The sequence below is a fragment of the Bubalus bubalis genome, chromosome 23, assembly GCF_019923935.1.
Source record: "Bubalus bubalis isolate 160015118507 breed Murrah chromosome 23, NDDB_SH_1, whole genome shotgun sequence".
Lineage (NCBI taxonomy): Eukaryota > Metazoa > Chordata > Mammalia > Artiodactyla > Bovidae > Bubalus > Bubalus bubalis.
The window spans coordinates 11,654,708-11,682,578 of NC_059179.1; the positions used below are offsets into that span (position 1 = coordinate 11,654,708).

At 43.2% G+C, this 27,871-nt stretch overlaps 1 protein-coding gene across 5 annotated transcripts in view; it reads right to left on the reverse strand.

Annotated features, from left to right (window-relative positions):
- The window catches only part of PANK1 (pantothenate kinase 1), a 104,629-nt gene that overhangs the window by 42,182 nt on the left and 34,576 nt on the right, over positions 1-27,871 (reverse strand). Inside the window, exon 1 of one of the 5 annotated variants that reach the window (XM_025274111.3) lies at positions 12,921-14,171. The exons of 2 other annotated variants lie outside the window; for them this stretch is intronic. In XM_025274111.3, coding sequence (XP_025129896.3) covers positions 12,921-13,602 — 682 coding nt within the window. In that variant the 5' untranslated portion in view covers positions 13,603-14,171. Of the gene's footprint in view, positions 1-12,018; positions 12,274-12,920; positions 14,172-27,871 lie in introns of those variants that run through there. 2 more of the 5 variants (XM_025274112.3, XM_025274113.3) reach the window with 2 other exon arrangements.

A 27,871-nucleotide genomic window follows, 5' to 3' on the forward strand; every position in this document is an offset into this window, starting at 1 on the left:
AGATGGGGAAACAGTAGAAACAGTGTCAGACTTTATTTTTTGGGGCTTCAAAATCACTGCAGATGGTGATTGCAGCCATGAAATTAAAATACGCTTACTCCTTGGAAGGAAAGTTATGGCCAACCTAGATAGCATATTAAAAAGCAGAGACATTACTTTGCCAACAAAGGTCCGTCTAGTCAAGGCTATGGTTTTTCCAGTGGTCATGTATGGATGTGAGAGTTGGACTGTGAAGAAAGCTGAGCACCGAAGAATTGATGCTTTTTGAACAGTGGTGCTGGAGAAGACTCGTGAGAGTCCCTTGGACTGCAAGGAGATCCAACCAGTCCATCCTAAAGGAGACCAGTCCTGGGTGTTCATTGGAAGGACTGATGCTGAGGCTGAAACTCCAATACTTTGGCCACCTCATGCGAAGAGCTGACTCATTGGAAAAGACCCTGATGCTGGGAGGGATTGGGGGCAGGAGGAGAAGCGGACGACAGAGGATGACATGGCTGGATGGCATCACCGACTTGATGCACATGAGTTTGGGTGAACTCCGGGAGTTGGTAATGGACAGGGAGGCCTGGCGTGCTGTGATTCATGGGGTCACAAAGAGTCGGACACAACTGAGCGACTGAACTGAACTGAAAGAAAAATTATATTGTTCTCCAATCCACAGGCAATGAGAGTGTAACTCAAAATTTGTTATTCAAGTAAAAGCAATGGTGAATTATGAAAGAAGTATAAAGAAGTCCAAAGTTATGATTTTGCTATGATTAATACTTGGGTGCGAACATATATGTATACACACACACAAAGACATGTATGTTATCGTCTCCTTTCCTTGATTCCCATGCCGCACTGCTGGTACATTAACACCTACCTGCTCGTCCTACCTGCTGGCTCATCCAGTACCACCAAAGCGCTAGTCACTCAGTTGTGTCGGACTCTCTGCGACCCCATGGACTGTAGCCCTCCACTCTCCTATGTGCATGGAATTCTGTGCAGGCAAGAATACTGCAGTAGGTTGCCATTTCCTGCTCCAGGGGATCTTCCCGACCAGGGAGCGAACCCAGGTCTCCTCTATTGCAGGCAGATTCTTTACTATCTGAGCTACCGGAGCCCAGCTATTTTATTTTTTAGATTTTTTTCTGTGGGGGCCATTTTTAAAGTCTTTTTGAATTTGTTACAACATTGCTTCTGTTTTATGCTTTGGCTTTGGCCATGAGGCATGTGAGATCTTAGCTTCCTTACTGGGGATAGAACCTGCACCCCCCTCAATGGAAGGCAAAAGTCTTAACCACTGGACCACCAGGGAAGCATGTGTGCATGTGTGCTCAGCCATGTTTGACTCTTTGTGATCGCAAGGAGTGGGGCCACCAGGCTCCTCTGTCCATGGAATTTTCCAGGCAAGAATACTGAAGGGGGTTGCCATTTCCTACTTCTCTCAGGGAAGTCCCAAGCCTAACTATTTTTGATGTAGAAATTTCAGAGGGAAAAAGGAAAGCAGATAATAGTTGTTCATCTAAAATCCAAGGGGGATTTGCTCCAGAACCTTGAACCCCTCCCCACCAAGTGGATACCAAAATCTTCAGATGCTCAAGTCCCTTATATAAAATGGCATAGTATTTGTATACAACCTACATGCATCCTCCTGTATACTGGGGATACAACCTGCACCCCCCTCATTGGAATGATCTCTTGATTACTTATAATACATAACACAATGTAAATACTATGTAAATAGTTGCCAGTGCATGGCAAATTCAAGTTTTGCCTTTTGGAACTTTCTGGAATTCTTTTTCAAATATTTTAATAGAATCTGTAGTTGGAAAAAAAAAAAAAAAAGAATCTGTAGTTGGCTGAATCTGCCGATACAGAATCTGAAGGTACAGAGGGTTGACTGTATGTGAGTCTAAATTCTACCCTTTTATTACAGTGGGTTTTCAAACATTTGTAGAATACTTTCTTTCCTGAGAATGAGGCTCCATCATCTAATGTCTCATATTCTAGTACTGTCCTAAGTATCAGAAGATATATTGAGCTTTTTCTCCCATTCTCTGCCCCCAAAGCTGTGATAATTCAGTTTGTATTACTGCTGCCCTCTGGGACTTTTCTCTGAGTGACATGTGACCTGTATTATGGTCAGTGGTCAATATTTAACAACTGGATCTCTGAAAATAAAGCCCTTATTTTCAGCGTTTGCCAATTTCCATTGTGTAAACACACCCACTGTAGCCAATTTCAAGCTGTCAATACAAGGACACTGACTGCAGAGTTGGGATGTAATGTATACAGCTGGCTCCCAGAGCCTGTAGTAGCCAGTTCCAGCACACCACTGGAACTCCTGGTTTGCCCAAGATGGTTCTGGCATCTTTATTAATGGTACCCTCTACCACTCTGTAAGGCTGCTGATGCAAAGGAGACATGGACATTTTGGACACAGTGGGGGAAGGAGAGAGTGGGATGATATGAGAGAATAGCATTGAGACATATACATCACCAACAGGTAAAATAGATAGCCAGTGGGAGGTCAATGTATGACGCAGGGAACCCTAAGCCAGTGCTCTGTGACAACCTAAAGGGGTGGGACGGGGAGGGAGGTGGGAGAGGGGTTCAAGAGGGAGGGGGCGTATGTATACCTAATGCCTATTCATGTTGCTGTAAGGCAAAAACCATCACAATATTGTAAAGTAATTATCCTCTAATTAAGAAAAAAGTAAAATAAATTTTAAAAGACTGCTGATGAAATATTATGTGGTCACTGCAAAGAATAAATCACATTTAGGCTACTTCTTCACAGTAGAAAGCTTCCATGAAAGGAAAGAAGACGTGATATCTCCCTGACCAAACTCATGCTATCTTCCTTCTCAATACATGGTATCTCTTTAGATGTTTTTCATCAAATGAAGGTAGCTGAGGAAATATGAATGGTGAACAGTTTTAACTATGTTCAAGCCTTCTGACTCATACACACAGTTTCAGGACTTAAGGAACTGCCATAGCATAGGCGTAGAATAGTCATGTAACTGGTTTCAGGCTACACTACAGCTTGGAATCACATGGAAGCAAATATCACACCCAGAGTCTAGCACGGTACCTTGGCCACAAGGAATAAAAACTGACTGACCCCTGTGCGACCCATGGGGAGTATTAAATCTCAGTTTTCAAGGTCACCCAGGTCAATACTTACCTGATCTCCTTTATGACAATCCAAAAGAAGTCATCCTGTAGTCTAAACTTTAATACTTTCTGGTAAGTCAATACAACCTGTACTCAATCACATGGTGAAGGAATATGTCAGCTGAGAGTATGGCTCTTGGTTCTTCAAAGGGAGGGACCCCAAGGAAAAGTCAAAATAAAATAGCTATCTTTAAATATCTATATAAGATAAATTAGATGTGCTGCATTGTCAAGGAACACAGGGTAGAAATTGTGATATGGATTCTGACTTAGTGTAAGGAAGGATATCTAACATCAACCCCCATAATTTCTATTGAGTGCCTATGTTTTGATGGAAAACTCACCATACTGCTGAATCTCAAGTCAACTGAGACTGAGCTTCAAGTCAACTAAGTCCATCCTTGTCTCTTTCACTCCTGGACTGCTTACTTCAGGCTGTAAAGCAGTTGTTTTTCCAACAGCCCCAGGATTCCCAGTAACTGGTACCACCTAGGCTAGCCTTAGCTTACAGAGGTCCATGCAGGTCCAGAGTGTCACGAGCCTCTATCTAAAGTCCTGTGGCCTCAGACTCAGCATAGAGTCAAGGCCAGACAACGCCAGAAGGTTCATATTCTGGCCTTGCAGGCAACAAGCACCCAGAAGTATCCATCTCATCTTCTGCCAGAACAAAGTTTGCTAGGCTGAGAGTTAAAAAAACAACACCTAAGCACTGGATGCGGCTGTTCTGAATTCTGAAGCTTTCTTTATTTGTGCAGCTTTTATAAAGGAAAAGTGCTCCCTTTCCTAATCTTTCTCCTCTCCATGGTGCCTATCTGCCTCACTCAAGGGCTGAGATATCATATGGTAAAAGATCAAAGGAAGATACTTCCTGTTTTAAAAATAACTTTGTTCTGACACTAGATTAGCAGTAACATAAATTACATAGCTTTCTTATTCACATCATTCTCAGGCAGGGCCTGCTCGTACTTGGTCTCAAGAGTTGCCATGGAGCCACCTATGAAAGTGACAGTGAGATAAAGACACGACACTGCCATGTATCCTGCTTCCAGAAACCTCAGAAGGAATTAAGGAAGCTTCCATTTAGGAGATGATGTCAGATCAGGTTGGAGGATACCCTGAACTTTTGTCCACAGAAGTACTCAGTCAGAGCAAGATGGGTTGATGAGAATCCTGAGATTTTAGAAAGATTTGAAAGCCTCTGTGACTAAATAATAGCAAGAACATTAATATTGAATACCTTTTATAAATAGTAGCTAGTATGAATAGTAAAGTATCTTTTGCTCTGCACATATCAGGATATAGGCATTCTACTATATGAGACTTCACCTACATTTCCCCACATTTGGTGCTCAAAACCGGTAAGATGTGTGTGTGCGTGCTAAGTCCCTTCACTTGCATCTGACTCTTTGCGACCCTACGGACTGTACCTGCCAGGCTCCTCTGTCCACGGGATTCTCCAGGCAAGAATAGTGGAGTGCGTATCTATTTCCTTCTCTAGGGGATCTTCTCGACCCAGAGATGGAACTCACATCCCTTCTGTCTCCTGCACTGGCAGGTGGGTTCTGTATCACTAGTGCCACTGGGGAAGCCCTGTTTTCCACATTTGGTCCTCACCACTGGTAAGACAGACACCAGTTATCTGTAGTCAACAAAGTGAGCCTCTGAGAAGGTAAGCATCTCAACTGAGACAGCACTGTGAACAGGTAGTAGAATGAGGCTCTGATCCCAGGTCTGGTGACTCCAAAGCTCCTTCCACTCTAAAACACCACCCATTCATCCTGGAAATCCAACAGGGTCCTGAGCCTGGTCTCCTGACCCAGCAGAGTCCAAATCGAAGCTCAATTTTCCCGAGTCCCGGAGCCCTTGCTCAGTTTCCTGGAGAAGGATAAACGGAAATTTATTCCTCACAGTCCTGGAATCCAAGATTAAGACACTGGCAGATTCAGTGTCCGGTGAGCTCAGTTCCTAGAAAGCGGTCTTTTTTATTTTTTAAGCTTTTTATTTTGCATTGGGGTATAGCCGATCAACAACGCTGTGACGGCTCCAGGTGAACAGCGAAGGGACTCAGCTGTGCATATACATGTATCGATTCTCTCCCAAATTCCCCTCCCTTCCAGGCTGCCACACAACACTGAGTGGAGTTCCATGTGCCACACAGTAGCTCCTTGCTGGTTATCCATAGATAGCTGTCTTTTTGCTTTTAACCTCTAGAGAATTCTCTGGGCTTGTCCTCATGACCTAATCACTTCTAAAACGCCCCACCTCTTATTACTATTATCTTGAGGGTTAGGATTTTGATATCTGAATTTCGGGGGGACACAAGAAATAAATCTAGAGTAGGACCTATCTCATAGGGAGCTGGGAGTGCTGTAATGAGATAATCCATGTAAAATGTTTTGGTTCTTGGCACAGAGTAAGGGTCACTTAACATCGGCTACTGTTACCTCCACAAACACATGAATGAGCTTTTTGCCAAAGGTGTACCAACTGTATACACTGATCTCTTCTACAAGTTTTACAGAACACACTTCCTTTTCCCAAAATAATAGGCTTAATGTGGCAGAAAAGAAAGGCAGCTAGCTGAAAATGGAGGCAGATTTGGCTTTGAATTCTGGCTCTGCCATTCACTGACTTCAGGTAGGTTGCTTCAATTCTCCAGGCCTTTCTTTCCCCATTGTATAAATCGAGTGTGGGAGTGCTGACCACATTCTTTTGTAAAGACACATAGAGAGCAGTGCGACACACAGCTGTTGCTCAATCATAGCTAAGCTAGTTACTTGGTCAATCAAAGTGACCAAGGTAAGTACCCACTATTGTGTATTGTCATAAATCTTTTCACCTTCTTTCCAAACCATAGAGACATCTGTTAGAGGCACAGATCATTATTTTGATGTAACTGCCTCTAAAAATAACACTCCCTTACCCCTTGGAATCATTGACTGCTTTCAAATACACTCCCAAGGAGAAAACATAGTCAAACATACACACATACAATTAGCCAACTCTAAGCATCTAAAAGATCTCATAAATTAAGTAATGAGATACCAAGCTTGATAGCTGCACTATCCAGAGGAAAGAAAGGTCTGCTTAGAAATTCTGAGCACCCTATCTGATTCAGAATACTGTCATCCCAAGGTGAACACTGATCTACACAGTGAAGTTAAAGCATAAAATTAAATGTAATGGAAGTCAAACCTTGATTGCTTTTCATGGTAATTGGTTTGTATTAAAACATACACACACACTATTAAGAGTCAGGCTATCACACACATTTAAACAAGAAACCAACCCCAAACCTGTTAATTAAAACCAGTACTCTTCTTTCCTGACTAATTATGTCTCCAAAAACCATGCTGGATTTTGTTTTATACCCTTGTTGAATGTCCCACATGTTAAAAATTAACAGCACTCTTTCTGTCAAAATTTTTGGTTACTGTGCCAAAAAAAAATATGTTTTGTATTAACGTTGAAATTCACTTGGCCTTTAGGGGAAAAGTGGTGTTCAGGTCCCTAATGAATCCTGACATCTAATTTAACCACTTAGACACTGAACACTTGGGCACTTAAATTCATAAATCTCTAGTCCAAATGTGCATTGTACAATTCATAACTTCACTGACAAACTTAGAAATCGGACCACATCCCGGAGGTAGGAATTCTAGAGTGTCCCGTGCTTTCCATCCTAAGTCTTTTGTTCTTGATTTGCAAAGCTTCTCCACCATCTAGAAGTTCTGATTATGTTTTTAATAAAAACGCATATATAGTCACACCGTTCCAGCCAGAAAATTCTACCTATTTACCTTTATATCCTGGTTTTTCCATTAGCCCGATTCAGAAGTTGGGGAAATTCTCGGTGCCAAAGCTAAATATCCTAATATTTAGGAAAGTGAAGACTTACACTTTGTCAATGGTGGCTAGCTACAACTGGTAATAGACTTGTGTTTCTTCAGTTTATACCCCACGAATGTGTTACGTGCATAATGAACTCTCACTCATTTTCTGCTCGAGTTCTATCTGCATGATCTCAGAATCCAGAACTTCTACTAGGAGGCTGCAGGCACTGCTCCAGCCCTTACTCCTGCTTGTTGAAGAGGGCAGCTCACATCCTCGAGTCTTATGATGACACTCAAATATTTGCCTTTCTATAGCATAGTGTTTGCTGGCTCAAACAATTATCTCCTTTGCATTTTTCTCCTCTCTTCAGTAGTATGGCTCATCTACAAGTATCCTTAGGGTCTAAAATATCCAGGATTTCAAGGCAACAGCTCTACACTTTTTTGTGCCATTTCTGTTCCTTCTCCAAAAAGTATATATTCATCAGTTTCATCAAAAATAAAAGAGTTACGTACAAAATTGTTGCTGCTGCAGTGTTTATGGTGTTTACAGACTCAAGCTGCAGTCTAAAGCTATTAGAGACAGGTTAGATTACGGTGTATCTATATAATGGAATATTGGGAATGTAATACCACCACTACAAATGATGCTTTAATGCTGTAAGAAAATGCTTTTACTAAGATTTTCAAATAAAAAAGGGTAAGTTGGGAGTTTGGGATTGATATATACAGTACTATATTTAAAACAGATAATCAACAAAGACCTACTGTATAGCATAGCTGGTGGTGTTTAGTTGCTAAGTTGTGTCTGACTCTTTTGTGACCCCATGGACTATAGCCCGCCAGGCTCCTCTTTCCATGGAATTTTTTTTCAGGCAAGAATACTGGAGTGGGTTGCCATTTCCTTCTCCAGGGGATCTTCCTGACCCAGAGACCAAACCTGTGTCTCCTGTGTTGGCAGGAAGGTTCTTTATCATTGAGTCACATGGAAGCCCACTGTATAGCATTGGGAACTATTGATACTTTGTAATAATTTATAATGGAAAAGAAAATGAAAAGCAATAGATATATGTATATGTAAAACTGAATCACTTTGCTGTATATCTGAAACTAATATAACATTGTAAATCAACTATGCTGCTGCTGCTGCTGCTAAGTCGCTTCAGTCGTGTCTGACTCTGTGCAATCCCATAGACAGCAGCCCACCAGGCTCCCCCATCCCTGGGATTCTCCAGGCAAGAACACTGGAGTGGGTTGCCATTCCTTCTCTAATGCATGAAACTGAAAAGTGAAAGTGAAGGCACTCAGTCGTATCCGACTCTTCGCGACCCGCTGGACTGCAGCCCACCAGGCTCCTCCATCCATTGGATTTTCAAAGCAAGAGTACTGGAGTGGGTTGCCATTGCCTTCTCCATCATTACTCCCAGACATAACCAATTAGATCATATCTTCTTATTTTCAATAAGCAGTCAGCACTTCTCAAATAATTCAGAACATTGATTTCCAGGTATTTATCTCTTATGCTATTTATCCAAATAGATTTACATTGGAATTAAGCACTTTAGAAATGTACTAATAACAAAAATATATTAAACACTCATAATTGGACCACATATGGCTTTCCTTGTCTTCTATATAGATATACTTACTCATTCATTAATTTACTTATAGTAATACCATCCAGACCTATGAATAGTACTAGCCTGAGAACAAAATCCTGAGCATTAACTTCTGTTGTACAGGCATTAACTAGGTCTCTGACCTCAGAGTTACAGGGTTTAACCAAATCATTTATTCACACACACCTCAGATATGCATTGGTTCAAACTTTGCACCTTTCCATTCATGCGTACCTTTGTTTACTGATTCCCTAATTAAGTCACTAATAATAATAAAGTCAATATGTAAAATTCAAAAAACCCTAAAAACAATATCCTAGAATATTACTAAGGTCTATCTATAGGCTTATTTTTCATAAAACTAAGATGCTACGTCTTTTTTGCAGCAGATCACATTATACACAAAGATTATCGGCTTACTTGCTTCATGTCAATCCCATATTTATACTTTATCTACTGTGCCTGTCCTTCATTCACTTAATTTTTCCATGTTTTAAAGATGGTACATATGGTAGCCAGCCTCCAAGGATTCCTGGCTCCTAGTACTCATAGCCTTGCAGTCTCCTCCCATATTAAATCAACTATGGTCCAACATAAAATAAAAATTAAAAAAATCGTATCTTAGTGTGATCCAAAATTACCTTCAGCAAATGGCACATTTTAAACAGCCATTTTCTCTGAGTGATGGTATTTGTGAGCACTTCTTCCTGCTTTGTTTCCTCCAGTTTGTATTACGTAATATTTTTATTGGAAAAAGGGTGTTGGAAGTAACTGTGGGACTAGGAGTGTCATAGATTATCAAATAAAATGTTTTGGCTTTCTTATATTAGCCAACTCCCACCTTTTTTTAAACAAGAAAGTCAATCTGAGGTGTCTCTGTCAGCTCAGTCTCTTGTACTATGGGTTAGTGGTGGACAGTGTTCTGCATGTGTGATAACAACTGGCATTTGCCAAATAACTGCTATGTGCCAAGCAGGAATTTATGCATATATATACACACATATAATATATATCTTATTTAATCCTCACATCAACCTGATGACATAGTATGATTAGCTCCATCTTATCAATACTGAAACTGAAGCATAGAGGTTAAATAAGTAGCCCCAGGTCACCCAGATGCAATTTAAACTCAAGCCCTCCAGAGTCTGGATAACTCCACCATTTACAAACATTAGGCTCTTGGCATTTTATTAGGACTATAAAATTAGTTTCAAAATATTTGGGAAATGAGCTAACTTCATAAGGTGCTACTTACATATGCTTCAAAGAATCAGAACACCAAGGAGCATACAAAAGGACTCTCCCTATAGAGACCTTACCGAGACTCCATTGAAGGGCTTTCGCCTCGTCTGTCCCACGGATGGAAATGGCTACTTTGATGAGGTGGTGATCATGTCACTTGTACCTTTTTCGTCAACATCAATCAAGTATTCATGTATCCAAGTTGCAAAGCATATGAAAAAAACTATCATCTGTAATAAGACTTCCAACTTAATTGGGGAGATAAGACCAATAACATGCAGGGAACAATCAGCACAAGGCAAAAATAAAAATTTTTTAATGATAATAAAATGCTAAGCCATGTGGTAGACTAGATGACTAGTGTGAAAGTTATGAAGAAAGAACTCTCAGCTCTTCAGAATCTTAGCACTTTGAAAGTACAAGAAACAACCCTTGAAGATCATTTCGTGGATTCCAGCATTCCAAGAGGAGATCTAACCTGGTTGAGGCCACACAATTGCTCAGTAGCAGAGACAGGTAAAGTAACCAAGGAAGGTCAATGAAGCAGTTAAGTCTTGGAAAAGCTTTCCAAGGATAAGCACAGTGAGTGAGGTGATGGTACTTTTGATGAACAGAGTGGACAAGATTTCCTGGTTTAACAAAATCAACCTGCCACTACTCTGATTTTTAGATTACAAGATTGTGAATAGTCCCCGTACTGAGGGATTAGATTTAGTTTTTTTAAATAATCAAAAACTACTGAATTGCCTGTTTCGTTGCATTCATTGTTTTCAAACATGCAATATTTCAAAGTGTATTGCACTCTACCCAATATATTACTAAATAGAAACACATCTACCCACATACGCATTCCAGGTGCCTATCTGAGAGACCTGGCTGTCCTAAAGCACTTCTGGTTCAGATAGAAGCAGGAGTCTGAAGTTGCAGACTGTAAGTAGGAAATAGTTATTTGTCCAACTTTGATGATTTTATCAACAATACACTCAAATTTCATTTAAAGCATGTAAATACTCTTTGTAATAATTGCTTATGTAAAATTTATCAGTCATCAGAAAATAGAGAGATACTTAAGTCTAAGTAGATTTGTTTTAGATTACCTAAAAAATCAACTGATTGTGCAAATTTTTTCTTTTTTTTTGTAAAAAGATACTTGAATATTAATACACAAGGTATAAGGATCCTAAATTAAACCTAATTTCAACTAAGAAAATTTGGTAGTGAACACAGCAGATGTGGCTTAGAACATGTAAAATTTATTTCAGAAATGTTTGTTCAAATTTGAGGAAAAAACAGGCTAATGAAACACCAATTCTGATGAATTTTTTTAAAAAGTTGATAAATAAGTATGATCACTAAACTTCAAATACGTATGGTTTTCATTAAAAAAAAAAAAAAACAAAACCTATTTCAATACCTGACAAAACACACAGGCATAAAGTTATACTTTCTTATATTCTAAATAATGCTTCCAGTGGATTTTCAAGAAAAAGTTAAGCCTCAAGGTTATTTCTCTGCCTTCCTGCAGAGAAAATTGTTGAGAGTATATTTTCAATTCCTCAAAAATTATTTCAAGAGGTATGATACACTCAAACATAGACCATTTATGTTAGCAATACTAAATAAAAACTCAAAGCAGTTCTCTTTTGTTATATTTTAGCTATTTACATTTTAAACTCTAATATAGTTTGTTAAAGTAAATCAGAGAAATAAATGAAATGTGGCTTCAAAAGAAGTAAAACACTAATGCATAAATAAAGTCATTTTCTAACAAGGTTCAAAAACAAAAGAAAACAGAAATTCAGGTTTTAGATGCCTTCCTTACAACCCTACCAATCTGCTGTGTGGGTTCAAAGTTTCTGACAAGAAGTTAACTTTGAACCTGAACTTTCAGACTTACAAAACACAAGTATCAGAGTTACTGAGTCCCACAGTTGGGTTAAAAAGCTTCCCAAAGTCTCAGACTTTAAGTGAATGCAGAAAAGCTAAGAGTCTAAGATAATAAACAGAAACAGCAAAAAGTGAAGTTGCCAAATATCAAGGTTTTACAGATGAATCTAAAGTATATCTAGCAATTTCCCTGTAAGAAACAATAAATAACCTATACGCAAATATGCATGTTTGAATGCAATCACGTTATTAGCATGCATTCTACTTACTTTGCTTTTTGCCATTTATAAACTTCATTAGGGAGACCCAGAAAGAGGTAACAAGTTGAAAGAAGTTCGGCTCAGATAAGAAACAGCTGTATACTTGATCTACAAATTTGCATCTCAGAACGTTCAGCGGGGGACAGACTCTTCTCAAACTAACATATATACAAGCTTTAGATTGTGAAATAACGCATTTCAGCTTTCTGCACTGTATATTACTATTGGAAACCTCAACTCTACCTCCCCATTCTCCGAAAAAAAAAAAAAAAAAAAAATCCACCTCCAATCTTCATTGGTCCACATAGTTCCGGCCCACATGGTATCAGTGGGTGTGTCCCTCCCAATAAGCCCTCTCATTGGCTGCGAGGAAACAGCCTCTAATAGGCTGTGATTTGGGGGGCTGTCAAACTCCACGCCTCCAGACCTCGCGCTCGCCAATAGACCCAGGGAGCTGGCGGCTCCTCTGCGATTCAAAGGGCAGGCTGACTGCCTGAGCGCCAACCCCAGAAAGATGAGCTCTCAGAAAAGGACGAGGAGAAGGGCGACGGCTCAGGCTCGCCCCCCACAGCTGCTCGACTCCTACTCCCGGACCACACCAAATGTTGACACACGTGCATTTTCCCACCAACAAATTAGTAAGACGGCCAGCGCGTTTGCCTTCTGCAGAGCCGTTACCCGAGGAGCAGCTCAGAAGCCGAATCAAATCGGCCCATTTTACAGATGAAAGCAGGAAAGGGATCTGTAGCGCCTGGCGCCCCTGGGGGAAAGAATCAGTCCCGTGCGCCCCCTCAAAGCCGTCCCCAGACAGCCGGGGCTGGGATGCCCCTGGCGCGCTTAGATGCCTGTCCCGCCGCTCCTGGGGGTCGCGCCCCGTTCTGCGCCCGCGCTCCCCTCCCTGAGAGACTTACGCGGCCTGTTCTTCCTGCCGGAGTCCATCCTCCTCCGCAGCCGGCATTTCTTGGCGGGGGAGTCGTGCTGAGGGGGCGGCGGCTGTGGCTGGAGCTCTGGCTGGAGCGGCAGGCGCGGGGGTGCCGCGTCGCCGCCGCCCGGGGGGCCCCGGCTGCAGAGGCGCGACGGGTGGAACCCGTTGTGCAGCAGCCCGTTCACGGCTGCAGCGCCGACGCCGGCGGGAGTCCCCGGGGCGTGCGGGGCCGAGCGCTCAGGCTGCCCGCCGTGGTCGCCCATGCCAGAGGCTGGTGGGGCGGCGCGCGGGCCCCGGCTCAGGCGGCCTCGCTGGAGGTCATTCTCGGGCGTCTTTATTTCCCCGGATCCTCCTTGCGGCTTCCGATTCAGCAGCCGCAGAGCCGGCGCTGGAGGATGGCGAGCCGGGCGCTCCTCCCCTCCTCCCTCCGGCGTTCCCACCTCCTCCACGCCCTGCCCCTCGAGCGCCGGCCCCCCGGCGCCCGCCTGGAGCATGCCCGCTCCCGGCGCGGAATTGGGGATCCCCGCGCACCCCCAGCCGGGGCCCCCAGAGCCCGCCTTCCCCCGCTGCCCCAGTCGCGCGACTTCAAACGAGGCTTCCTCGCCTCCCAGACCTGTCCCCGCTACTGAGCATGCCCAGTCCTGCCCGCCACCGCCGAGCTTCAACATGGGGACTGAAGTTCTCCGGCTTCGCAAAGAGATGGGCGGGTTGGCCTTTGTATGGCGGAGCAAGCCGAGAAGGGACTGGGCGAGGCCGGCGTGAGAGGAACGAGAGCTTCGGGAGGAATGCGGGGGGAGGGAGGGGGGAGGCAATAAATATATGTAGAGGTTTGGGTTTGCTAATCCTGTCCGCACTGAGCTAGATACCTTTGCAAGGTCATTCACGTTGTCCCCTCCTCCCTGAAAGCTTTGTGAGCGTATGTGTGTTTCTCTGGGTTTAGTTAAGTGACCAAACTACTCACAGGCACGAGGGGAAGAAGGAGAACGATTATTTATAGACAGGTAGGCGGATTTGGAGAGGGAGGGGAGTGCAATTTCTTTGCTGGCACTCACAGACACCATGTGGCCTCGTGGAGTTGTCTTTTACAGGGAGGAACCTAGGAATACAGCGTAAGGACAGTGAAGGACATAGATGTAGGCGGGATTAACCGGTGCTGGAAGAGACCAAGTAAACAGAAGCAGTCCCAAGCTATAAAAAGCACTTTCCTCACCCAGAAAGGACGCTGAAGAGACAAAGTCACCCTATTTATAGAGTAAGGAGTTGCCTGTGTTTTCTGAGGGGCAGGCAGCATCACAGGGGAGACAGCACCATAACCCTGGAGTCAGAGCTGGATTCAAACTCCAACTCAGGCACCCAACAAACCCTGAGAAACTCATTGCTCAAGTTAACACACCTGGTTTCATGAAACAGGACTGGGCATGCTCAGTAGGCAGGACAAATCTGGGTGCTGAGGACCTTCCCAAAGTTGTGCAATCCCTTGAGGCCTCAGCTCTCGACTCTAGAAACTGTCTTGAGAAATCTGCTACAGTCCTGGTGCACAGTAAATGCCCCCAAGAGCCGGTTATCCTTATTACTCTTATTATTAGCAGATCGCCCTTCATTTCCAACAAGGGGAATAAACCATACTCACAGTCATGTTTATTGTGTAACTTACTGTGTGTGATGTTCTCCATCATCTGCACTTATTTAATCTACAGAGGAGTCAGAGGCCTCAGAGCACTCAGCAGCAGCCAGGGGCCTGTACCTGGATGGGAATTCTTCCAGCAGTCTAACCTGGAATCAGCTTTAGGACCCATGACCACTTGAGTGCACAGGTCCCTTGACTCCTTTTTTTCAGATATGGAAACTGAGCCACAGAGGGATGGCTGAGGTTATTAAGAACAAAGCAAAGAATAAACCAGGTGGTTAAATGACAAAGAATCCAATGGAGGAAACACAGGAGGCTCCCCTGGGTGGGGAAGATCCCCTGAGGAGGGCATGGCAATCCACTCCAGTATTCTTGCCTGGAGAATCCCATGGACAGAGGAACCTGGCAGGCTAGAGTCCACAGGGTTACACAGAGCTGGACTTGATTGAGCTCGCACGCACATTAAAGAATAAGTCTTAATTCTCCTATTTTTGTTTCCCTGACGTTATCATATTATTTGAAAATATGAAGGAAAAACCTAGATGACCTGGCCCCTGCCTCACCTTGAGCTCCTGATTCTCCCTCTATAGAGCAGCCTTTCAGTTCCTCAAACACACGAACATCCCTTTTCATCTTCTGTGTTCCCTTGTGTGTTCCCAGATGTCTTTGTTTACCAGATTCCAACTCAGTCTTCAGATCTCTACTTCAACCTCTTAAAGTAGCCTTCCCTGACCCTTGGAACAAGATTAGAGCTCCGTCCTCCTACGCTTGACCTTCATGATTCTATCAGTTTGTAACACCACAATGGGGGTATAATAGAACATGACTGAGTTGTTACAGTGATAAAATGAATATATATGTAAAGTGTCCAGCCCATCATAAGTGCTATAAAAAAAGCTCAATATTTGATTGTGCGTCTCCCCCAACTACACTGTAATCTCCATTAAGGCAGATGACTCTCTTTCATAACTATCCTTAGGAAGCTCTTGGTAATTATTTGTGACTGAATAAATGACTTGGGTGATATATTTCCCCAGCGTGTCTCTCACTTTCTACTGTAAATTTGCTAAAAACAAAACGCCTGGATTGTCACTCCTAAATATTCAAATATAAAGCTTTCAAATTCTGACATAATTTAAGCTCAGTAGTTTAGGAAGCACTTTAGAGCAGAAATGCAGAGAGTAGATTTAGCAATGCAGTGTATCCAAGGACATATCCTCTCCAGCATGATTCCCAGGCATGGTGAGGAAGGCCTGAGCCAGGTGGCTCAGACCCAGGTAGGGCAGGAGCACTGGTACTGGGGACAGAACATCCTCTGCCTGCTTCCTTTCTCTCTTCTTTGCTCTGGGTGCCTTGATTCGGTTATACCTTGCATGTGATAGAGAGGAAGCCAGGTGGCACATCACAGGTTTATGGGGTGTGTGGGAGTCAGGGGGGTGCGGGGAGGTTGCGGTTCAGAGGTGTCATTTTGAGGTATGAACTATGATGTGCTCCAGCAGGGGAATGGAACAAATAATGTTTGGAAGAGAGAGAGAGGGAGGAAGAACCCACAAGGCACTCTCCCCCTCTGTTCGTTCATTTATTTACCAGTCATTTATTATGAGTGCACTATGTTGTAGGCAGTGAAATAAATGCTGGGAGTAAGTACAAAGTCAAAACAAATGGCTTCATTGCCCTCTAAGGGCTTACAATTCATAGAAAGAGAGAGACAGAGAGAGATAAGTCAATGATTCTCCATCATCTGGGTACATAAGAATAACCTAGGGAGTTTTTCCTTTTAAACTTCTTGTTGAAAATAACATACATACAGAAATAGATACATATCCTAAGGGTAGAGCTCGCTTCCTAAGGCCCACTTGTCTTCACGGTGAATTTTGCAGTGAATGAAACAAAGTGTGTCACCTATACTATGGAAGGGAACTCCAAAGGACTCCAGAGAGTAAGCAATGATGGAACAGGGAAGAGAAGAGGAAGATGGGGCTGAGATGGGTGTTAAAATACGCTTCAGGGAGGAAATGACCCTTAAACCGAAGTTTGACCAGTCATGGAATTTCATCATGGAAGGCTGAAGGAAATCCATTCAGAACTGAGGGAGTGGAGGCCCTGCAGGTGTTTTGAAACCATCTGGCATGCTTGGGAACCTGCCAGGAGATCAACAAAACCGAAAGGCAACCTACCGAGGGAGGAGGTGAGTGATGGCCAAAAAGGTGAGATGGGGTCCAAATCTCAGATGGCTTTCTGCACCATAGGAATCAGTTCAGACTTTTTTCCTGAAAGCCATGAGAAACCACTGAAGAGTTTTAGATTGTGGAAAAACTCCTAGATTCGCATTCTGGAAGGATCTCTGGCATCTGTCTGGAGAATAAGATAGGGGAGGAGGTCCCTAGTTGGAGGGACCAGATAGACGACTACTGGAAACAACCAGGAAAGAAGTGAGATGGGACCAAGTGAAGGACATACAATTCAGAATGAGATCACCAAGGGGACTCGAAAACTGTTTAAAGAATTCACAGGACTTAGTAACCAACTGCACAACGAGGAAGAGGTAAGGCCAGGATAATTTTTATGTTTCCAGTCTGGGCAACTGGGAATCTGGTGGTTTCAGCATGTAAGATAAAATATGCAGAAAAGGAGGAGGACCTTCTACTTATATTCTCTCTGGGATTTATATTTAAGAAGGGTGATCCTTTAAAAATGTAGATATGATCATGACATGCTTGTACTTACACTGATAGGTAAGCCATATCAATATCTGTCTGTTTCAGTCTAACTTAACACTCACCACTTGCCTTCTTTCCTCCCTCTCTCTTCCCCTCCCCCCATAAAAAGAGGGAGGTCAGCACTAGTTTTTAACTACTATAAATTAGACTTTTAATTTACTTTTTTTGGAAGACACAGATTAAAACCTATCCACCATGCCATCATTATACATGATCACTGTAGAAATTCTAGTTCCTTGCTCAAATGGAAATAAAGTCCAATGTGCCCAAGCTTTCTACCACTTAATAACCACACTGATGACACAGTATGAGCTTGGGAAAGGATACTCTTCAAGACATAGTTTAAAAAGAATTACTAGAACTTAAACTGTCAGAATAATATCGACCCAAGATGACGTCTTTCTTTCCTTTTTTCCTCTATTGCTACTGGTGTCAGGGCCTTTCTTAGAGATTCGCATGAGGCACCTCAGGAGGCTCTTTTCAAGTACTGGGCTATTTTCGATGACCGTGCTTTTCATTTGGATGACAGTGCTTTCTTCGGGGCCCTAGGGAGTAGCGCTGCTTCAGGGAGTCAAAGGCCACCAAAAAGCAACAAAAACTGCCCTGTGAATAACAGTGTTATGGAGAGATTCTGAGGACCACTTCATCAGAGCCTCCCTCTTCTCCTTTCTTCAGAATTGAGCAACTACTACACAGCAGGTACCATACTAAGTACCAAGGATATACTCTTACGCAAAAACCAAGTTCCCATCCTTATCCATATTACAGAATGGACAGGCCTTAAGAACGTAACCACCACAACAGCAAAAGTATAACTATCACTCCGAGAAATGCAAAAATGCAAAGACTCTCAGTGCCATGAGGGCACATACCAGGGTGACCTGGACTCGTCTTAAACTTTGGTAGATGAAATGACATTTACTGAATTCTGAATGTTGAATAGAAGCTAACTAAGGTGGAGGTGGAAGTGGAGGAGGTATTCTTAGGCTCTCTTATATCATAAACATGTAGGCACTTCATAAACACTTGCTGATTGAAAAGATGAATTGACCCTGTTCCTCTCAATAGGGCAAATCGAATGTCGGGAAGATTATTCACCAAAATGAACCGCTGGAGAGAGTTTAGGCCAATCCCGTTCTTTTTACTATTTTTTCTATATGGCTTGATGGAATATTTTAGTTTTTGGTTGTTGGGTTTTTTGGTTGTTGTTGTTTTTTCTTTTTTTGGTCAACAGAAGTGGAAAAATATAACATCAGCAGCTGCCACTGCAGTAATAGCTGTGTGGACAGGAATGAAACACACCCCACATGAACTAACTTCCTGTTACTCGCCAATATTTTTTGAGCACCTACCAATGATGATTTATAGGTCACCATTACCAATGGCGAAGGGAGATGGGAGTATGACTACCTAGGAATTTGATAAGCTATAATCAGAGTGACCCCAAGGACTGGGCATAAGTTTAGGAATGTGTCTGGCTTTAGCAAATTGTCAGCAGGCTTATTATGTAATGTTTATTGAGTTCTTACACGCCACACACTGTACTAAGTGCACTGGAAGTGCCATTGTTTTTAATTAGCAAGGTAGTCATGTGAGTTGGATTTGGATACTGTTATTAGCTCATATTTTGTATGAGCAAACTAGAGCTTAGAGAGGCTAATGGGTCCAAGTTCACACAGCAGAAAGTCTAAGAGACACTTGAGTCAGGTCTGGATGGCCCTAGAACCTCACGTTTTGTAACTCAACCACCATGCCGCCCTCCCAAAAGATGGTATACCTGCTGTCACCTGCAGATTTTATACCATGGTTGCAAACACCTGATATAGTATTCCACTGCCCACACAACACTGCCTTTTAAACTATTGAGTCCCTTTACTTCTCACTGAAATGTTTTTGCTGTCCAATGTCTTAGACCTTTGTTTCCAAAAGGGCTCTTCCCCCCCCCTTTTAAAAAATGTGCCAACTATTGCCATTTTTCTATTTTGTATATCTATTCAGCAAATATTTTAAAACCATGTGCAAACCATTGTTGCAGTTACAGTGATGAGCAAGGCAGAGAAGTCCCTCCCATTCTGGAGCACACATTCCTTTGGGGAGGGGGACAAGGAAAGTCAGAAAATAAACAATAAATACAGTCTGTGTTACGTAACATAAAAATTAAACGAAATGACGTGAAAGAGAATTATTGGAAGAAAGGAACCAGTTTACATGCAGGTAGTTGAGGAAGCCACACTGATACCAGTTTCTGAGGGTTGAGAGATTGAGGTGTGAAGCATTGTGAAGAGAGGTTTAGAAGAGCATTCCAGCACATGGAAGAGGGAAGAAAATGAGCATCTGTATGAGATGGCTGGATGGCATCACTGACTCGATGGACGTGAGTCTCAGTGAACTCTGGGAGTTGGTGATGGACAGGGAGGCCTGGCGTGCTGCGATTCTTGGGGTCGCAAAGAGTCGGACACGACTGAGCGACTCATCTGATCTGATCTATATCTGTGTGTGTGTGTGTTTGACTCTTTGGGACCCCATGGACTGTAGCCTGCCAGGCTCCCTCCTCCATCCATGCAATTTTCCAGGCAAGAATACTGGAGCAGGTTGCCATTTCCTACTCTAGTGGATCTTTTGACTCAGGAACGGAACCTGGTCTCTTGTGTCTCCTGCGTTGACAGGTGGACTCTTACCACTGTGCTACCTGGGAAGCCCACTTCTGTATCTATATCCATATGTGTATGTGATGTGTGTGTATATATACATATGAATATATATACATACATATATATTCATCTCTTCATCACCAAAGTTCCAATATTTGGGGGGATGCTGATGAATAAGGGATATGCATTTTCCTTTGAGAATGACAGCAGTGGAAGGAAGAGTCTTTGATTAGGTCCCAGCATTCAGGACATTCAAATTTGTCTTATAGTTTTCCTGTTTTCTGAGTAAAGTCCCCTCTGAATCCTGAAGTTTCTTCAGCTGCAAATAATAAAAGCTGCTTTAACTCATTCCTACATAAAATGAATTAGTACAGGGAACTGGGTGAATAAAAATCTCTGAAAGGCTAAAGGAATGGCCTCTAGGCTGACCTCCCAGCAGTGAATCCCACCACAGGATCAGCTTCCTAAGGGAACTGCTGTAAGGGAGCTGCTACTTCTGGTACAATAGTAAACCAAGAAACCAGGGAGTCATTGCACCCCTGGGTCCAGGACTGACTGTCTCAGGCTGAATGGAAACTTACAGTATTCATGCCCTATATTCTGTCTGTCCAAATCCATGATGTCCAGGACAAGACACCAGGACCCCTGCTGCCATGCCACTGCCCACCAGACAAAACGGCAGAAGTCGGGCCTCCTCCTCTGTCTGGACTTCCACATGCTGTCCAGCTGCATCTGCTCGGCAGAGCCAAGCGGTGTACAGGACCCGGGCACTAACAGGGCCTGGGAAACCGACATCTTCAATTTTCTCGTGTGTAGCAAGTGATACGGCATGTTTAGTTCCGTTCAGTCGCTCAGTCATGGCTGACTTTTTGTGACCCATGAACTGCAGCACACCAGGCCTCCCTGTCCATCACCAACTCCTGGAGCTTACTCAAACTCATGTCCATTGAGTCGGTGATACCATCCAACCATCTCATCCTCTGTCATCCCCTTTTCCTTCTGCCTACTATCTTTCTCAGCATCAGGGGCTTCCCAATGACTCAGCTCTTCTCATCAGGTGGCCAAAGTATTGGAGTTTCAGCTTCAGCATCTGTCCTTCCAATAAATATTCAGGACTGATCTCCTTTAGAAGGGACTGGTTTGATCTCCTTGCAGTCCAAGGGACTCTCAAGAGTCTTCTCCAACACCACAGTTCAAAAGCATCAATTCTTTGGCCCTCAGTTTTCTTTATAGTCCAACTCTCACATCCATACATGACTACTGGAAAAACTATAGCTTTGACTAGATGGACCTTTGACACCAAAGTAATATCTCTGCTTTTTAATATGCTGTCTAGGTTGGTCATAGCTTTTCTTCCAAGGAGCAAGTGTCTTTTAATTTCATGGCTGCAGTCACTGTTCACAGTGATTTTGGAGCCCAAGAAAATAAAGTATGTCACTGTTTCCATTGTTTCCCCATCTATTTGCCATGAAGTGATGGGATCAGATACCATGATCTTAGTTTTCTGAATGCTGAGTTTTAAGCCAGGTTTTTCACTTTCCTCTTTCCCTTTCATCAAGAGGCTCTTTAGTTCCTCTTTGTTTTCTGCCATAAGGGTGGTGTCATCTGCATATCTGAGGTTATTGATATTTCTCCCAGCAATCTTGATTCCAGCTTGTGCTTCATCTAACCTGGCATTTCGCACGATGTCCTCTGCATATAAGTTAAATAAGCAGGGTGACAGTACACAGCCTTGATGTTCTCCTTTCCCAATTTGGAACCAATATGTTGTTCTATGTCTGGTTCTAACTGTTGCTTCTTGACCTGCATGCAGATTTCTCAGGAGACAGGTAAGGTGGTCTAGTATTCCCATCTCTTTTAAGAATTTTCTGCAGTTTGTTGTGATCCACACAGTCAGAGGCTTTGGTGTAGTCAGTGAAGCAGGAGTAGATGTTTTTTTGCAATTCTCTTGTTTTTTCTAGGATCCAATGGATACTGGAAATTGATCTCTGGTTCCTTTGCCTTTTCTAAATCCGGCTTGAACATCTGGAAGTTCTCAATTCATGTACTGTTGAAGCCTAGCTTGGAGAATTTTAAGCATTATTTTGCTAGTGTATGAGATGAGTGCAATTGTGTGGCAGTTTGGACATTCTTTGGCATTGCCTTTCTTTTGGATTAGAATGAAAATTGACCTTTTCCAGTCCTGTGGCCACTGCTGAGTTTTCCAAATTTGCTGGCATATTGAGTGTAGCACTTTCACAGCATCATCTTTTAGGATTTGAAATAGCTCAACTGGAATTCCATCACTGGCAGTAGCTTTGTTTGTAGTGATGCTTCCTAAGGCCCACTTGGGACTTTGCATTCCAGGATGTCTGGCTCTAGGGGAGTGATCACACCATTGTGGTTATCTGGGTCATTAAGATCTTTTTTGTATTGTATATGGTATGTTACAGGGAGCTGAAATGGAACTGAGTGAGCCCATCTATTTACCTGCAATAACCTCAATTGAGAATCTTGATAATGAAGTGGCACTGTTTGCCTCAGAGTTTTCTGTTTCCAGCAAACACCATGGGACAATTGTTTACCCTAGGATGTAGCCAGGCTTGAAGCTCCCTATAAATCCTTCAAAGGGGCTGAAATTGAAAACAGGACTAAGCAACTAATAATAATAATGATACTACCTTATGTGGTTAAGAATTCCATCTTTGAAGTCACTCAGACATAGGCTTGAATCCCAGCTCCTCCTCTCAGCTTCCTCTATTATCTGGCACTTTCCAAGAATTTTGTGATGAGGTAAATGTACCGTGTCTACTCTTTGGTGGTGGTCACTGGCCATGCATCACTTCTGAGTACTTGATATGTGGCTAATATGACAAAAGAACTGGATTTTAAATTGTATTTATGTTTTAATTAATTGACATTTTAAAAGTTAGCTTATTTTAAAAACCACTTTATTGAGCTATGATTGACATATAAAAAACTGTAGATATTTAATGTATACTACTTGATAAGTTTGGAGATAAGTAGTATATACCTGTCAAACCATCACAATTTGGCATAAATTTATCCATCACCTCCAAAAGTCTCCTTCTGCCCTTTTCCTCTTATTATATGATGATGATGATAAAAACATGTAATATACCACCTACCTTCTTAGCAAATTTGTAAGTATACACTAAAGTATAGCCATATTGTTTCCCACAGTAGCTAAACCATTTAAACTCAAATAGTAATATGTGACCAGTAGCTACTGTATTGGAGAAGGCAATGGCACCCCATTCCAGTACTCTTGCCTGGAAAATCCCATGGACAGAGAAGCCTGGTGGGCTGCAGTCCATGGAGTCGATAAGAGTCGGACACAACTGATTTCACTTTTGCTTTTCACTTTCATGCGTTGGAGAAGGAAATGGCAACCCACTCCAGTGCTCTTGCCTGGAGAATCCCAGGGACGGGGGGAGCCTTGTGGGCTGCCGTCTATGGGGTCGCACAGAGTCGGACACGACTGAAGCGACTTAGCAGCAGTAGCAGCAGAGCTACTGTATTGGACAGCACTGTATACAATGGGGATAATAGTGGTATCTACCTCATTCATTTATTCAATGAATACTTATACAGTATCTTCTATGCGAATCTACAGGTATTGTGCTAAGGAAAACATCCTGAAGCCTACAACCAGTAAGGCAATCAGACCCATTTAACAAGTGAACAAATAAAAGAGCTACAGTTTATAGTCAGCAGTATAAAGGAAGTAACACGGTAGAGCTTTGCAGAATAACAGGGGGTGAGAGGACACAGGATAAAGAAGTTCACCCACATGCTGGCTTCTCCATAACCTAACATAAAACATGAAAAAAGTGATGACTTAAATCACAACAACTGGAACAGGACCTCTCAAAAGCAAGAAATTTAAAAATATCCCACCTTTGATTGCAACACTCTTCTAAGTTGCCCTGACACTTGACCTTTTATTTTTACTGAGAATAGAATGTTCTATATCGTTTTTTTTTTTTTTTTTTTTAAACCAGCTTCTGTGGGTCTTATGCTTATGTGCTCAGATCTGTTGCCTGCCATGCCCCTGCCCTGCCTGTTGAGGCAGGGGGCTGGCTCCGGAAAGCCAACTCTCTTAGGGTCCAGGGTCAGTTGTCTTCCAGCAGGCTTAGTCAGTGGGAGATGTTGGTGAGAATGGCAGAATCTTCTCTTCCTCCCCTCGCTGTCTAGGGAGGCATCTCCCCAAAGTTGCTGACCCTCTTCTGGGGTCTCCATCACCTATGGACAAGCCTGCCTTAACTGTCTTCTGCTTGGTGACCATAACTCCTGGGATCTGATTCTATCACCTTCTCCCTGCTTCTCGCCAGCCTACGGTGGGGATGGCTTCGTGCCATTGCTAATGTCTGTGTTGCCTCACTGCCCTCTGACTAGCTTCTCTGCTTCTTCTTCCCTCTCTTCTGAACACCCTGGTTGGATGTTAGATGACAGACCATCTATGATGTTGACTCAGGATTGGACCTAGGACCATACCCGAAAACAGTTTTAAGGTTTTTACTGCTTCCCATGGCATCCCTTTTTGGCCATCCCTCAAACCCGTTGAGGTATGATATTCATTATTCCATTATGGGTGGGTATATTTGTGTCAGAAATGCAACCTTCAGAAAATTAAATTTATCAAGTCAGCTGGGCTGCAATCATATAACAGCTGAAATAATGTATTTAAAAGGTCTGGAATCTCTGAATAAAGATTAAACAGTCCACTGGTCATATAAGATGTAGCATGTTCAATTAGTATACTGGAAATTTTATTAGCATACTTTATACTAGTTTCTGTGTAAATAAATAAACCCAAAAACTCAGTGACTTAATGCAATAAAAGTATATTTGCTGTTCTCAAAGAGTTCAATGTTGTCAGCTGGGGGGTGCCTGGTCTCTGTGGTTCATTTGGAAACTAGTGTTGCCCTAGATGTTGACATCCGCTAGCAGATGAGGGACAAAAGAGAGTAGAAAGGATGGTGGTGGTGTTTTAGGGACCAAAACTGGAAACAGCATACATCAACTTTGGCCACATCTCACTGGACAGAACTCAGTCACGTGTTCCCTCTGCACACCCACCCCAGTTGCAGGAGAGCCTGACAAGTGTAGTATAACTTAATGCCTAGGAAGAAAAAGAAATGACCGTGGAAAATACATGGTCAATAACTACATTTCATTCTTCCTCCCCTTTGTAGAATTAACTCCTCCCCACTCACTTCCTAAAACATTATCCAAAGCTCTAGACCTTGGTGTCGGAGAAGGCAATGGCACCCCACTCCAGTACTTTTGCCTGGAAAATCCCATGGACGGAGGAGCCTGGTAGGCTGCAGTCCATGGGGTCACTAAGAGTCGGACACGACTGAGCGACTTCTTCACTTTCATGCATTGGAGAAGGAAATGGCAACCCACTCCAGTGTTCTTGCCTGGAGAATCCCAGGGACGGGGGAGCCTGGTGGGCTGCTGTCTATGGGGTCGCACAGAGTCAGACATGACTGAAGTGACTTAGCAGCAGCAGCAGCAGACCTCGGTGATGCTCAGCTAGTTCTATTTGGTTCACATGTTGTTCTTTTTGGTTGAGTACTTTGCAAACTAAAAAGAGGAGTCGTCTGCCCCTTCTCCTTTCTCGTCCCCAAATATACACTGGCGAGCAGAGACAAGGAACTTCAGGGTCCCATCTGGAAAGGGAAGAAGTAAAAGAAAGCCGACAGTGGCCCAAAGTGGTTGGTCAGGCATTGTGACATTTCCCTGACCAGAAAGCACTGGAAAATGTCTTTTGATTGGACTCTCGCTCTCCTGTACGAGAGGCATTATCTTGTCCATATTTCTCTGTGACCCCTGGTTCCACTCTTCCGGAATTCTCTTCATTGTTCATTATCTATCCTCTGTGGCAATATCTGACGTGGGTGATGGGGAGTAAATTATCTCTGACACTATGCAGATTTTGTAGTCTGCCTTCTCATGGAAACCTGTAAGTCCAAGGCTGGTTGTTGCTTTGTACCTTTTTCTAAAATTTATTTATTTTTGGTTGTTTTGGCTCTTCATTGCTAGTCACAGGCTTTCTCTAGTTGCGGCAAGCAGAGGCTACTCTTCATCGAAGTGCGGCGGCTTCTCTTGTTACAGAGCAGGATTTCTAGAGCGAGGGCTCAGAAGCTGTGGTGCACAGGCTTAGCTTCCCTGCAGCATTGGAGACTTCCCGGACCAGGGATGGAACCCATGTCCCCTGCATTGGCGGTGGATTCTTATTCCCTGTACCACCAGGGGAGTCCTGTTCTGTGCCTTGACTCATCTTTGTCCCAGACTTCTGTTTTCTTTGGAAATATCATTTGTGCAGAAACCTAACAGACTTCCCACTGATTTCCTTCTAGACAGTTCCTATGCCACAAACTGAAGACCAAACACTGTTGCAGGCAGTGTTCTCAACATTCTTTATATCTTTTCCCCCTTATCCTCATGCCTCCCTCATCTTAATGGCAGCCGCCTGGATGACGTCAGGATCGAAATGGAAAGCCACACCCGGGAGGTGATCTGTGCCGAGAGGTCGCGGTGACATAGCAGTTCTTTGTTGCTCACAATTTTCTCACTTTTATTTCCTACCATGTGAGGTCTAGATGTAGTCTACTTCAAGACTTCCAATTTATGTGGTTTTTCTATTTTCTTTCACTTCTCCCTGCAAACTGCCCAAATGTGCCAGCCACTTGTGGCCAAAAAGCACTAACAGTTTGATTCCTTCCAACTGCTTCTCTTGGAGCTGACAGTCAGGAAGCATATGGCTGGCCTCTCAACTGAGAATTCTTGCCAAGTTTTTGCCATGCACAGCATGCATTGCCACCTTTTCTGCCTCCGGGATCAGTTTCCTTTCTTCCCACAATTGGCATGCTAAGCCAGTGCCACTTATTTTAGGTTTTCTGGATTTTTTATTTTAGGAGTTCCCGCCTTTGAATTGTGATACCAGAGAAGACTCTTGAGAGCCCCTGGGACTGCAAGGAGATCAAACCAGTCAATCCTAAAGAAAATCAACCCTGAATATTCATTGGAAGGTCTGATGCTGAAGCTTCAATACTCTGGCAACCTGATGCAAAGAGCCGATTCATTGGAAAAGACCCTGATGCTGGGAAAGATTGAGGCAAAAGGAGTAGAGGGTGGCAGAAAATGAGATGGTTAGACAGCATCACAGACTCAGTGGACATGAGTCTGAGCAAACTTTGAGAGATAGGGAAGGACAGGGAAGCCTGGGGTGCTGCAGTCCATGGGGTCACAAAGAGTCAGACATGACTTAGTGACTGATGCAACCCCCACATCAAGGTCCCATTTGTGGTGTTTGTTATGGTATTAACGCTAGTTGCATAAAAAGAACCTTCAAGTCTCGGTACCTTAAGACAACAAACACAGTCAAGTTCATGTTTCACCCCACAGTCCAATGTAGGGGTGAGGGTAAGTGTGGAGAGGGAACTCTGAGCTGTGCAGTCAGAGAGGAGGCTCAGAGGCTCTACCATCTTCAATGCATGACTCCCGAGGGTGCTCTGAGCACAGACATCCAGCCAGCAGCTGGGAGAGGACAGAGAGCACAGATGATCATATGGGTTGTTTTAGGAGTTGGGTCTGTGAGTGGTGGTGTCTCACTCTGCATACATTTCATTTCTCAGAAATCACCAGTATGGCACAAAAGGTCAGTAGGTCATATAAGTGAGTTGAATAGGAACCAGGATGAATTCAGAAAGTGCATCAGATCAGATCAGATTAGTCGCTCAGTCGTGTCCGACTCTTTGCGACCCCATGAATCGCAGCACGCCAGGCCTCCCTGTCCATCACCCACTATTCTTTCTAAAGTGAGCAGTAGCCACTCAACTCCAACTGCTTATTGTCAGGTGGGAATGCAGGGTTGCCAGATCTCATTTTTGTAATGTAGCCAGAAATCCAGATTTTTATGTGAAGTTTT